This window comes from Micromesistius poutassou, assembly GCF_964030765.1.
Source record: "Micromesistius poutassou genome assembly, chromosome: 18".
Taxonomy (NCBI): domain Eukaryota; kingdom Metazoa; phylum Chordata; class Actinopteri; order Gadiformes; family Gadidae; genus Micromesistius; species Micromesistius poutassou.
Genome location: NC_140288.1, coordinates 9,997,257 through 10,011,192, shown reverse-complemented (window position 1 = coordinate 10,011,192; position 13,936 = coordinate 9,997,257). Strand labels below are relative to the sequence as shown.

The 13,936-nt window shown below is 42.9% G+C and overlaps 1 protein-coding gene across 1 annotated transcript in view; it reads left to right on the top strand.

Annotated features, from left to right (window-relative positions):
• The window catches only part of col7a1l (collagen type VII alpha 1-like), a gene marked incomplete at both ends in the record, with an annotated part of 78,490 nt that overhangs the window by 44,720 nt on the left and 19,834 nt on the right, over nucleotides 1–13,936 (top strand). The window contains 30 exons of the mRNA XM_084483302.1: nucleotides 57–92; nucleotides 431–460; nucleotides 651–689; nucleotides 802–855; nucleotides 1,246–1,293; nucleotides 1,402–1,452; nucleotides 1,997–2,029; nucleotides 2,149–2,214; nucleotides 3,337–3,381; nucleotides 3,525–3,560; nucleotides 3,673–3,699; nucleotides 3,794–3,865; nucleotides 4,295–4,357; nucleotides 4,902–4,919; nucleotides 5,032–5,067; nucleotides 5,168–5,206; nucleotides 5,543–5,578; nucleotides 5,970–6,104; nucleotides 6,454–6,546; nucleotides 6,892–7,209; nucleotides 7,673–7,780; nucleotides 8,215–8,259; nucleotides 8,796–8,867; nucleotides 9,588–9,632; nucleotides 9,775–9,828; nucleotides 9,948–10,001; nucleotides 12,237–12,401; nucleotides 12,498–12,785; nucleotides 12,951–12,986; nucleotides 13,684–13,710. Of these exons, the coding sequence (XP_084339428.1) occupies nucleotides 57–92; nucleotides 431–460; nucleotides 651–689; nucleotides 802–855; nucleotides 1,246–1,293; nucleotides 1,402–1,452; nucleotides 1,997–2,029; nucleotides 2,149–2,214; nucleotides 3,337–3,381; nucleotides 3,525–3,560; nucleotides 3,673–3,699; nucleotides 3,794–3,865; nucleotides 4,295–4,357; nucleotides 4,902–4,919; nucleotides 5,032–5,067; nucleotides 5,168–5,206; nucleotides 5,543–5,578; nucleotides 5,970–6,104; nucleotides 6,454–6,546; nucleotides 6,892–7,209; nucleotides 7,673–7,780; nucleotides 8,215–8,259; nucleotides 8,796–8,867; nucleotides 9,588–9,632; nucleotides 9,775–9,828; nucleotides 9,948–10,001; nucleotides 12,237–12,401; nucleotides 12,498–12,785; nucleotides 12,951–12,986; nucleotides 13,684–13,710 (2,169 nt within the window). The remainder of the gene's footprint in view (nucleotides 1–56; nucleotides 93–430; nucleotides 461–650; nucleotides 690–801; nucleotides 856–1,245; nucleotides 1,294–1,401; nucleotides 1,453–1,996; nucleotides 2,030–2,148; nucleotides 2,215–3,336; nucleotides 3,382–3,524; nucleotides 3,561–3,672; nucleotides 3,700–3,793; nucleotides 3,866–4,294; nucleotides 4,358–4,901; nucleotides 4,920–5,031; nucleotides 5,068–5,167; nucleotides 5,207–5,542; nucleotides 5,579–5,969; nucleotides 6,105–6,453; nucleotides 6,547–6,891; nucleotides 7,210–7,672; nucleotides 7,781–8,214; nucleotides 8,260–8,795; nucleotides 8,868–9,587; nucleotides 9,633–9,774; nucleotides 9,829–9,947; nucleotides 10,002–12,236; nucleotides 12,402–12,497; nucleotides 12,786–12,950; nucleotides 12,987–13,683; nucleotides 13,711–13,936) is intronic.

Sequence of the window (13,936 nt, the reverse complement as noted above, 5' to 3'; positions counted from 1 at the left end):
TTCATCAGGCAAGGTGCAGGGGAGTAGTGAGATTAACCTTATCTTCTCTCTTTCAGGGAGCAGACGGCAAGAAGGGGGACAAAGGAGAGAGTGTATGTTTGTAATGGACATCCTCTCCCGCTCTTATTATGACACATTGTTTGCTCTGGTTGACTTCCTGCTCTTTGTGTCCATTTTATCCCTGGGTCCGGCAACTTTTTTAGCCACCTGTGATTTGTTTTTTTCCGTTGCCGTCTTTCTGTCCGATGTTTTGCTCCGTGTCAGAAATTTAAATTAACCTCTTTGTGCGTTGTGAATTCATTTCTTATTTGTATCTTTTTTTGTATCTGATTAGAGGGTTTACAAAACAGTGGCATCAGCTCTTTCATTATCTGCTTATTTGTTTGTTTATTTGTATTAATTTGTTGTTCTTTCGGCTGCCACTCCACAGGGGAAACCAGGACCTCCAGGATCAGCACATGTAAATACCTTTATTACCATTTACAACATTGGAATCAATCTTTCCCACATCCAGACACCGCTCAAAAACTCCATCTCCCATAAGGCCTTTAGACACCTGAAGTTTGTCACATGACTCAATTCAATCAAAACTGCTATAATTAAACCCTCTGTCTAGAATTAAACCCTCTGTCTTTATTTCCTTCAACCAGGTAACGTCTGACAACAGCATCCTGACCCGGGTGATAAAGGTAGCTAAACGGAAGAATAAACCAAACATTAAGGAAGTCTATTCTTTTCAATGACTTACTGAGTCATTCTATTATTCTCTATTCTATTCTGTTCTATGCTGTTCCGGTTCAGGGTGAGCCTGGTGATCACGGGCAGACGGGGGACACAGGAATGCCTGGCCCAAGGGTACGGGCTTCATCCTCCAGTCAAACACTTTAAAACCAGTGCTGGTTTGAATTGGTCCTTCTGCTCTGCATTCTTATTACCCATGATGCACCATATAAAAAGTGTACAGTTGATGTACACTTATTTCCACACCATATCCCATAATGCATAGCGGTTTCCATTCATCAATTCATCCAATAGAGAATGTTTATTTATGCAAATGAGCTGTCACGTGTCCACTAAACATAATGCGATAGCTCCAGGGACATAATAAGTGCCCCCTATTCCCTGTCTTACTTGTTCACTAACGAGTGCATGATATAGTATTGAGTGATGAGGGAATGAACACTTTGAGCCCAGCTCAGTGTTTCATCCATTATGATCTCTCCCATGGCGGTCCTCTCTCTGCAGGGTCCCGAGGGGAAGCCCGGCCCCCCCGGCCCCCCTGGCCCCCCTCAGGTCAGTCCTCTGACCCCCTCACCTCCTCCACCTCATCGTCCTATTGACCCAACCCACTGACTCCCTGGCCTGTATACCACAATGTGACTGTTTCCTGTTGTTTCCCAGGGTGGGACCGGCCCGCAACTAGAAGCTGTTCCAGGCATAGCAGGAGCCAAGGTGGGACACGTAAACAAAGATATAATAATTCTTAAGAGCCCTGATGCATAAGAAAAGATCGCCTTTTGAGATCAGGTAGAAGGATTTATTTTTGTTTTTGGAGCAAGAAATATTAAATTGAGATTTATTCTGACGCTGAGCCTTTAGACTGAGGTGAGTGAAGTGTCCACACTATTAGAAAATGTTCAGCACACACCAGAGGAACGCTGGAGTCAGGCACGCACACACACACACACACACACACACACACACACACACACACACACACACACACACACACACACACACACACACACACACACACACACACACACACACACACACACACACACACACACACACCTCAGACCCCTTGATGTTGAGTCGTGTTATGTCCACCAATGCTTCCTGGTTTGAGACAGCCGGCAAAGGTATTCAGCCCTTCATAGGACAACTACGAAACCTAGGGAATTCTTCTTATTACAGTTATCTTTCAGTTTGAATGTCCTTACTGTCATCACTGTATCACCAGTAGCTAACGTTGCATTCATCTCTCCTACCGCAGGGTGAACAGGGGAAGAGGGGAGAGACAGGGACGGTGAGTATTCTAATGTGGAACTCAGAAGAACTTCTTCCACCGCTATTTAGCAATAGTTAAAATATTACTACAATGTTGAGGACCACAAAATAACGTGTGTGTGTGTGTGTGTGTCACAGAAAGGGGACAGAGGAGATCAAGGCCGAGTTGGTATTGCTGGTGTGCCTGGTTTACCTGGAACACCAGTGAGTCTGATGCTATTTCCTACATATTTTGAATGAGCGCATTTCAGTATGGACTATGTCGCCTCAGGCGGTTTGGCTGTGTTTCCATCAGTGCTCTTTATCCAGTGGCAGCCTCTCTGCGTTGCTCAGCATCTGTTTATCCGTCACCAGTTTCCTGTAGTTCACGTTATTTCTCATGAAACAAGTGCCTTTATCTGCGTTCCCACTCTGTGGTGATGAGCCTCTCGGCTCACTCCCACTTCAGGATATGGGCTACTGGATTGGTTGAGGAGGTCACAGGAATACAGCCAGCATCGTGGTTTGCATGGAATTTTAGAATATTTATTTGTAGTTCTTACTCAAAAAATTAAGTGGCCAAGCCAAACAAAAATACTTAGGGAAACAAAACAAAAACAACTCGAGGGTTGTTCACTATTCCTAGGTCACAGGAAAGCATCGTGATACATACACCGCCTCACAACAAGCGATCCTCCCGGTTCCCTTGCAGGCAAGAACACAGGGCTTAAATAAAGCCATTCAATTAACTCCATTGGGAGATAAATATATTAGCATAGGGGTCCATGTACAATGCTACGTTCATCTTAACAACATTGTCAAACGTTTGTACACACTTTGCTCTTCTACTACTCATATCTCAAATGATGATTATGTACATTACTATGAAAAAATATAACACCCCATAATAATTACCATATAGCACTAACAATTCCCCCCCCTTACAACCGTCATCTTCCCGCATCCCAATCAGGCAATTAAGTGATTCCAGGTGCCTGGGTTGCCTGGGATTGGAAATGCTTGAGGGGACCAGGAAGTGAGTGAGGACTGTCAGTGTTTGTTTATGTTGTGTATCCATGTATGGATTAATGGCAGGGAATGGGTTATGGAGCAGATCGGCTGGTACCTAACCGATTGCTAGGATGTGTAGATGAGTTACCAAAGTTTTGTAGGATGTGATCATTAATGTTTTAATGACAAGACGCGGTTGCCGGCACTGCGTGTCATTACCAGATGTGTGAATGTGTGTGTGCGTGTTGATCAGTTAAGTGTTGTGGGTAGCAGATGTATACGTGAAAAGGAGGGCTGCCTTTTCACACACTCGTTTCTTTTCGTCCCTGTTTTTAGGGGAAGGCTGGCATTGACGGGAAGAGAGGCATAGCAGGAAAAGACGTGAGTGCACTGTTAGGTTCGCAAAGTATTATAACATGATTTAAATGGAGTTATAGGTTCAGTGGCTAGTGACATGTTGAATCCATGCCTATAGTTAGTATTATGAGAGGACAATATGTAGTGAAAAGCTTTTTTTTTTACAGGGGGAAAAAGGAACCAAAGGAGAATGTGGCAACACGGTGATTTCTTGTTTTCCAAATATATAACCGACAAAAAAAAGAACATTTAATTGTCAAGATACAGGTTGACTGTGTGCAGTAATCACATTACCAATGTTCTCTGCCTCCACAGGGGGAGAAGGGAGAGGCTGGGGCCAATGTAAGTAGCAGGGAGTAAGCTGTGCATCTTGCTGCCATGAAATTGTGCCACGCGCTTGAAGAGAGTAACACAACATATCGTTTACCCCCACCAGGGTAAGGACGGCAGTAAAGGTGAACTCGGCGCTCCAGGATTACCCGGAACCCAAGTCCTGGTCACTCCCGAGGTAACGCGGCTACCGACCGATTCTAGATTAGAAAATGGACCTCCAATTTTTGTACAGTTTTTTTCACTGCTGGAATATTGGTGTAAATATAAGTGTTGAACTGCTGTGTTAGTATACATCAAATTAAATCAGCGTAGCTCGTGGTCATGCTATGGCCAGCTGTCTGGCTCGGAATTTCCACCAATCATATCACAACTGTTTGGTCAAGGAATCAATTAAATCCCAGAGTCTAAAATCCTGTTCTTCCATTTGTCCTGCACTAATGGCTTTTTACTGAAACTCATTTCTGTAACAACTTGCAACTCTTCACATTATCTCTGATTGAGGTGTTCTTGTAGGTGCTGATTTAAAATGTGCTTTGTTATTTATTATAAATCAATCCATGGTTAATAATCAATATTATAGTGATTTGATATGATATTTTGGCAGGGTGCCACCGTTGAAGAGATCCGCCAGGCCTTCCCGATGCCGATGGGTCCTCCCGGAGTCACTGTGGGTAACCGCGTCCAGAGGCCGACCGCGTGCCTCTGTCTCCCTGCCTTCACCTTGTCTCAACGCAGACCCTCTTGTCTTTACTCACCTAGCCGCCATCTCGGCCCCCCTGCCCGGCTATAGTTCAGAACCAAGATGGCTGCCAGGCTGAGAAGCAGCATAAAAACAACATACAACAACTTTGTTGTATGTTTTTATTTTTAAAACAACATACAACTTTGTTGTATGTTGTTTTTATGCTGCTTCTAGAACCTGTTTATTCATCAAAATGAGACTTGTTTCATCACCTGTTTCAATATGGCTGCTAGGTCATTCAGGCCCATTATGTAAAACATGTATGCATCATATTTGATTGCATGCACAGAGTGACATCTGAGTCCTTTTGGTGTTTGAAAAGTACTTTGGAACTCTTCTCAAACACAGAAAACCACATTTCTGGCGACTCCAATGTTCAATGTTGTGAGTCACCCAGCATGTTGTGTTTTGCTTCGTTATGCCATGCATTCTCTAATGCATGCTTATCTGCCTTTGTGTGTGTGTCTAGGGTGTACCAGGAATGAAGGTAATTATGATGACGGGCAAGTTTATAATGCAAAGAAAAGTGAAACGCTGAACAACGACATGAATGCATTAGTGACTTTATGGAGTTTACCGGAAGTGTTTTGTTTCCACAGGGCGAAGCAGGGGTGCAAGGTTTGAAAGGAGACCGGGTAAATATGTTTACCTTACCTCCATGCTTGTATTTCTGTTACCAAGGAGACAACATTGAAATGACAACTTTGTACTACTTGCATTGTTGTGTGGTTACAGGGTGATGTGGGAACCCCTGGCAAGGACCTTCAGATGACGGTAACGTGTTTAACTGGGTTCAATATGCATTCACTAGACCAGGGGCTGGTCCGGCCTCAGGACACACAGGGTCATTCCTCATTAAGTTACGACCCAAAAAGAATGACGTGCATATAAATATGGAGCAAACAAAAAGCTTCAACGATTGGTGCTGAACTCTTTCTTATTATGATTATGGTATGATTTGGCCAACTCAAAATGCTCTCGGGACCTGCTTATGGGTCCTGACCCACCAGTTGAGAACCACCACTTCATTAGACATTGGTATTAGTGACTTGCTGTGAAAAGTCGTTGTTTAAAACATAAATTGACCGGGGTCATTGTCCTCTTCCACAGGACATTGAAGTCATGTTCGAGGCCTATGGAATTAGGGTGAGAACATCACACTCACAACATACTGCCGACATTAACTGTAACCTTTTTTTTTTTTACATTGTAACCTAATTTCTAGTATTTTCATAGTATTTATCTATTCAACAAAGAATTCCAAACATTTCAAATTAAATATCTTTCTTTTAGTAATTTTTACACCCAAATCGAACAGATTCAACCAATATTATCTTAAAATGGTCCCTCTCATCTGAAGCCTCCAACGTGACCTCCAACATGGAGATATAACGTTGGACAGTTGATTGAGTGTTTTTCTCTCACTTTTAACTGATTTAATCAAATTCCCCCACGGAATTAACGCACATCTAAGTGCTGAAATCGACGTCAATTGCGTTGGGTTCACAATGAACTAAAGCAGGACTCCGTTTCCCAGCTGCCCCTGCTCAAGGCCCTGGTGGACCACCTGCTGCAGGACGGAGTGGAGGAGCTGCTGCATGTGCTGAGCTCCACCAAGAGACTCCAAGAGGCCAAGGAGACGCACGGCTCCAACGCCATCCCTGAGTACACAGTATGTCCCTTTATGAACCCTTAAAGCCAGCAACACATATTAACACCTAGGCCGCTGATAAACACTTTATGGTTTCATCATTGTGTGGTCGTTTTTTATGTGTTTCAACAAAATAGTACACCACTGTTAGTTATATACACTGATTGAAATTATACACACAAATTACAATTATATTTGCATTGTAAAAATAGAATCTGAAACTTTTTACTTTTTGAAATATTTCCCTCAAACATCTGAAAAAAGTATATAGTACAATTCAAAAGCTCTCCACGTCAGAACCTCACAAACAAACAACAAACAAACAACAAACAGAAGAACCCCCCTGTCTCCCTGCCTGTCGTTGGAGCAGAACTCTCTGAAGTATGAGCTGAGCAGCCAGCCCCTGACAGAGGTGGAGCTCCTGGAGCCGCCTGATGGACAGACGGCCCCGCCCCTCTCTGCTGTGAGACCTCTACACACACACACACACACACACACACACACACACACACACACACACACACACACACACACACACACACACACACACACACACACACACACACCTCAGTATGCCTGGGATAGACGACCTAGTCCTCAAAGTGTATAACTTTAAGTCCTGTTTATATGTCCCTGTCTCATATATATGTAGGATATTCTATGAGGCTAGGAAAAACATTTCTGCTGGATTATCGGTTATATTTAATACATTTTTACTATCACATTTCGAGGTATTTCACCATATTTACATTTATTTACATTTATAGTTCTATGCGATATGCAACCTCTGGTGCCTTTCTTTGCTCAGGATGTGCTTAACAGAACCACGGTGGACCAAAGTGCATCCTGGGAGCTGACGGCGTCGCAAGGGGCCCTGGAGCCCAACGCCACCCAGAGCCGGCCCAACAGCCCCGGGCTGCAGGGGGCGCTGGAGCCCAACTTCACCCAGAGCCGGCCCAATGGCCCCGGGCTGCAGGGGGCCCCCGAGCCCAACGCCACCCAGAGCCGGCCCAACGGCCCCGGGCTGCAGGGGGTGCTGGAGGGCAACGTCAGCGCTGAAACCCCCCGGCTCCAGATGAACCTGACACTGGTCAACGCTCCCCTCAACGACAGCACACCCAGGGAGGTGGGTCAGGGTAGTTCAGTACTGGGGAGGGGGTTTGAACGGCCACATTTACACCGAGCATCACCGACGCACTCCACAACGACATCAGAACATCACATTGTGCTGCTTAAAAGTAGATATAATGTGTTGGATGCAACCTTTATTTCGTGTGGTGTCTTTGAGATTAATAATCTTTTTTGCAAGAGAGACCTGGCCAAGAAAGCAGCATGACGTTGCAAACACAGGTTACTACATTAACAGAAACTGGAAGATAGGAAAAAAGTTACAAAAGAAAATAATTAAAACATGGTTTCACTTAAGTTACCCATTGACCGTAACAAAGTAAAACTAGACCTCTCTGCGAACGTTTGAATTTATTACAAATACACAAAGGGTGTTGTCACAAATCCTGAGACCATTTGTAAGTGCCATTGGACTGTGAACCGCGTGTGATTGATATGCGCTATGGGTGCGTGTGTTCCAGAAGATATCCCAGCTGCCAGAGGTCGTCATGGAGACGGTGGTTGTCACACAGGATGAGGCCGAAAAGAAGGGCTCGGCAGAGAAGAAGAAGAACAAGGAACGCGGGAAGGTAAGGCTGCTGGAGCCTTCTCCTCGCAAAGGATTCTGGGAACCATGCAACACGGTCACAACTACCATGTGACCACCAGGAATATATCACCCTAATTGAATTTTTTCTGCATGGAGGTTGTAGGGTAACCATTTCTGATAATATACAGTATTTCATTCTCTTCATAGCCTATTTTAGGCTATTAATGAATTTTATGAACATAGTTCTAAATAATCAACATGCCTAAATCATCTATTTGGTAGAGATAACACTAGCAATCAGTCTTTTTAATAATCACTCACAAACAACTTAACCTAACATGAAATAAGCTGTGTTCTCCACTTACTTTCTTCCCCCCAACTGTGGAATCCACTCCATGTGAACTCCTCGCATCGTATCTTATTTAAAAAAAACACAACTGTTGTTTTCTTTCTGACTGTGAACCCGTGGAACAGGGCAGAGGGAACAAAGGACGACATAAGAGGCAGAGACACCGCCTGGTAAATGCCCTTGAAGCTGGGTTCAAAAACAACAATAAATAAATGAATCCAACCACCAACCAAACATTAACTCCAATTAACTCCTGTTTCACCTCAGGGCATCTGAGAGCTCCAGACCCACTAATGAAGTCTCCTCACGCTGGCCAGACTAAACACACATTAACACTGCGTACCGCATGACTTTAACTGTCTAATAACTTCTCTTTAGTTTGAAAGGTCTGTGGAATTTGGACATTGTAATAACACCTACGTTTGAAATGTGTGGAAAATAAAACAATCTGTGTAGCGAGGCTGGGAGTTATATAAAACAAGCATGCACTAACATTCCTACGCTTATTGATGTGTCAAAAAAATGTTAGCAATGCCATGTTTATGTTGCTTTTGTCATCTTGTCCGGCTTTGTGCTATGTGCTAACTTATGCCATTGAGTATTGACGTTCAGTGATGAACGCTGTCATGATGTGTTTGTAGATAAATGATGTGTGTGTTACCAACCCTCATCATCAGCAAAGCAATGACGTGTATTTTCTCTCTAGGCTAGTGAGCAAGTGGAGGAAGAGGAGGAGGAGGAGTACTATAATGGTGAAGAGTACGGTTATGAGTATGAGGTAAGCCGTTTCGATTTTACAAGACGGCTTGTCTATTTAATTAATACTTAAGTCTTTTCAACTATAACATTTTTGGAATACACTTTACATGAGTTTCCCATCACAATGTAATTACACAGGTACTGGCATGTACTTTATATGTAATAACGTTATGGAAGAGCATGCAACTCCACAGTGGGGTTAATGGTGGGGTAAAGGATAGGAATAGGGTATGGGTTAGGCTTTTCTATAACGTTATTGCATACTAATAACATGCTTATACATTGTGTGATATTGCTTATTACATGTGTAATTACATTATAACAAGGACACTGTAATGCAAAGTGTGACCCATTTTGTAAACATCTATATATTTTTGAGACATTGATACATACATCTACATTTTCAGCTGGTAAACACACACTGTTTGGGATTTATAGGCAATATTGCCCAGCTGGACTTCTTCGAATCTTCTAATTGAAGCCGTTTGAAGCCGAACACCCAAGCGTCACAAGGGAATTAAATATCCCTCATAACAGGACAGAATGGTGGTCTTGCATCAGGTTGATTAATACCACGCCCACTGGAAGACCCTCATTAATTTTTGGGAATAAATTAGTTTTCCATGAACAACCACTAATACAAGAACATGGGACCTTGTTCCACACACAGTGAGGATAGTAGGTGTATTGTAGGCGTATGTAGGATGTACTATAGGTTTTGTTTCTCTTCCCATGACAGGAAGAGTCTATCACAGAGGGCTTCTCCCTCTCTGAGGGAGAAAAGGTATGCTGCATTTACATTATCACTTTCAGATATGTTTTAAGGTCAATGCAGATATCAGACCATTCTGCTTGTTTATTGTATATTCTTTTTTTTCTAATTATACAAATTATATATATGAATATATATAAAAATATATTTTCAGATTGAGTGGCCAACAGCAGAGCCAAAATTTCAAATAACGGGTTTTAAAGAAGAGGTAAATGTTTGAAACTTTATTTTATTTCATTTATTTTGTACTGTTCTTTGAAATTGTACATACTGTCCAACTAAGTACAATTCATAATTTCGCAATAAAATATATTTTTTCCTTATTAGGAGGAGGATGTATCAACAATCAATCCTCTGATCACAACAGAAGCAGCAGAACAGGTACGCCTCAGTGCTGTGTGTAGGCTGTAGCCACGATGCTGTGTGTGTTTCTCGCATGCTTTGGAATGCAACCTCTTTCATTTGCGCTGAAAACCAGATGCATGAATGTGATGGCCAAGTGCTTTCTCATTAATTGCCACCTAATCTGATTTAGTTTGTCAAGTCTCCAAAATCGGTCAATAAACAAAATCATATAATGGTTTTGCATGTAGATAGCATATCTACTATTGGCCCAAATAGCTATAGATATAAGTGCTTGCTATCACAACTCATATAACCTTTCACCTGTTTAACATAAAGATGTCACCAGTGCAAAAATAACCTGTTTGAGGCTTATGCAAGTCCTTGTGAATTAACTCCAATCAAACCGCCAACTTCAACATCGAAAACAAACAAACTACATGAATATAAATCAAATCAGAGCATGACTCGATTACATTTTGGCCATTTGTTTGCCCTGATTATTTTTTGTCGCAGCATGCATTCAGCATGATGTGTTGTGTGGTCGCTTGAATGGGAAACAACTAAAAACCTTTAAAGGCCACACGCAGATTTATTCTTTTTAATTATTCTCTTTTTTTTTTTTCTTTTTTTTTTAAACAGGACCTCTCTAAATCCTGAGAGAGAATGTAACGGTAGAGTTGTAAGAAATCATAAGCGCACACAACTGGGGGAGGCGCGTATAAACTGTGACGTAAATCGCTTGTGAGGAGCAACTTCCCCGAACGCGGCCCAACATTTCACCAAGCGGAGTGATGATGTCACGTGCCCAAAGCCATGCCGTCCACAAGACTTATGGCTTGTGTTACATTTTTGTTTTGTTTTTGTTTTTTACCACAGACGAATATTTTAAAAAGGAACACTGTAAATGCAAGTTAATTGTTTATTCCTGTCTAGACTATCGACGTTCATGTTAAAATGATGGAAGAACACACTTTGCTTTGCTCCGTTCTCTACTCAACTCCACACTATTTATTTATTAAACCAGCAGCGATCTCTCGTCGTTGCAAATCAGGATTAGCTAAATTGAGAATCTCTTACTCTCTTAAACGATCTTATGACAATTTCAGTGCATTTATAACTTTGTATTAAGCTGACGAGTTGTATTTATTGAAATTGGAGAGAAGAATGTATGTTGTTTTTTTTGTGTTTTTGGTTTCTTTCTTTACCATGTTTTATCTCATATCATCAGCATATATAGTAACACTGTTCAAAAAAATATTGTAGCCATATCCCAAAAATCTTTTCACTGGTGAAATTTTTATCACTTTTTATTCTGAATAACCTCTGTGCATGTGTGCATACATTCAAGTAAAAAATGTTTTAATAATCGTTCCAATAAGTCTATGCGTCTTTCATTTTAACATCATCAATATTAGCCTGTATTGCGCTTATTGTAAGAGCAAGTTTGATGCAGTACTAACACAAATATGAATACGCAAATATTAAATTAATACAGAATAATCGGAAATAACCACTCAGTATAAAGAAAAGTGAGCCCTTGCATACATTGATGGTAAGTGTGCCTAACATATAAATCATTTGGGGTTTAACTCCATGATCATCAATATAATGTAAATATATTCAAATATAATTAATATCATACTAGAAGAAATTGATTCAGGAAGTTGAGAGCTTTATTAAAGGGCCCCTATTATACCACCAGGTGTGAGTGTGTTCAGCCGTTACAATCCGCTTGAAAATCTGCCTTTTCTTTTGCCTTAGTGATCACAAGTGGGAGTGTCCTCCTACTGTAGATCTATAATGTATAGATAAGCAGCATTTGCGACAGTCCACTGGGTAGGCTGGTAGATTGATCCATCCAGCATACATCTAGGTGGACACTCCCACTTGTGATGTCACTAAGGCAGAGGAAAGGGAAGATTTTGAAACGGCTGGTAATGGCTACTCACACTCACACCGGTGGTTTAATAGGGGACCTTTAATGTATCAAGCTCCATCCTATAAGCCCATCCTAAAGTACATACTTTTAATGATACAGAGGAATATTGCAGAAAATTCAAGATTCCCACAAACAATCCCTTTTCACCCATATTTTCAAACATTATCCAATAAATTTTTATTGATTGTTAATTCATTATTTGTTGCTATCATTCAAACAGAAAATTGACTGTTGATATTGACATGACTCTTATGACATGATGAAGGGTCAAATCCATGTTGGCGCTGCTTTATCAAGACATCGTTTTCCATTTTATTAAATCTTACCCACAGAAAATGCAACAACCAGACCAAGATCCTCCGACCACCTCAAGGAGGGGAAGTCGCAGGAAACGAGGGGCAGATGACGGGGGGACGGGCCGAGCGGCCACAGGGAGTGCCCTGGAAGAGGAGGAGTGGGACTTGGCAGAGGAAGAGTTTGAGGCGGCGCCGGTGGTGGTGGGCTCCACGGATACGGGTGTCCCCGACCCAGACTATGACCCCATTGGGGGCAGCGGGGACTACGGGTGGGGCCCGGGGGGGGAGGAGGAGGAGGGCGTGGACGGAGAGAGGGAGGACGATGAGCTGGAGGCGGACAGAGAGAGGGAGAGGCTGGAAATGGAGAGGGAACGGCTGGAGCTGGAGAAGGAGAGGGCGAGGGAGGCTGAGATGGGAGAGCGGGAGAGGGGGGAGATGGAGGAGGATGTGGGGGAGAGAGACCTGCAGAGGGAGAGGGAGGAATGGGAGAGACAGCGGGCGGAGATGGAGAGGGAGAGAGCAGGGCTGTATGACGAGGAGACGGGAGAGCCCCAGCCCGTTCCTCCACAGTATTTCTTCCTGAAGGTGAGAGTGAACGTCGACGCGACACCAACATGTAACGCAATTCCATGTAATTGCAAACTGATTGGCAATTAGGGGTCTGTGGTGGTTGTCTACGGGGATTACTCTGTCATCAGAGCTTCAAAGCTCCTTTTCATTTGACTCTTTGTCTTCCTTCGCCCACAACAGGGAGCCCCCGGCGAGGACGGGAAGCTCGGAACAAAGGTGATGATGACATTTCACAAGAGAAAAATTTCATGAAATAAAATTTAAAAAATGAAGTAATAACACAAAGCTTGTATTGGACCGCACCACCGAAACAATGGGCCATTTCCTTTTGAAATTTCCAAACGTAGCAGTCTTAATCACGGGGCAAAGGTGATGATGCAATTTCCAAAAAGAAAAAGGCATGAAATAAAATAGACACATTGGGTAATTTCCTCTTGAAATGTCCAAACTTAGGAGTCAATCACAGGGCTAAATGTGACATTGTAGCGCTGTTTGTGTGTCATACAAGTGCTAAACTGCACCTCATCTATGTCCAGCCATGTATCACAGCCCCCCACACACCAAAGCCCAGACAATCACTACTCACCCGAACCCAACTGCGTCAATATATGACGTAAGCACCCGTGTGTGTGTGTGTGTGTGTGCCTGACCTCTATCCCGTCACGGATTTTAGGTGCCATTTTTTCGCTGCCAATTTCCATCCCCTTTCTGCGTTTGCTCCCATGTTAACAGGCCTGTTAATTATTCAGTTTGGCACCTCCTCCACATCAATGCAACACAAGACTTTCTGCTTCGTCGTCATTTAGTTTAGTTCTCCCTTTCTTCTCCCCAGCAGCGTTGGTACTAGTGGTGTCGTGTGGAGGGTTATTATGTAAAGGTCTGACAGATCTCCTCTCTTTATCTCTTTCCCCAGGGAGAGGTTGGCGAGCCGGGACAAAAGGTAAACGCTGGTGTGTTCTCCACACGTTTTCTTCTTGCCGTTCCCTTGGCGCCACGGTGCTAATAAATAGATCATCAGAATGTGGGCCTTTAATCCAGCAGAGTGCAGGTGTTCATAGCATGGGCCCCGCTGGGAATCCAACCAGCCTGCAAGGTGTACACTGTGTGTGTGTGTGTGTGTGTGTGTGTGTGTGTGTGTGTGTGTGTGTGTGTGTGTGTGTGTGTGT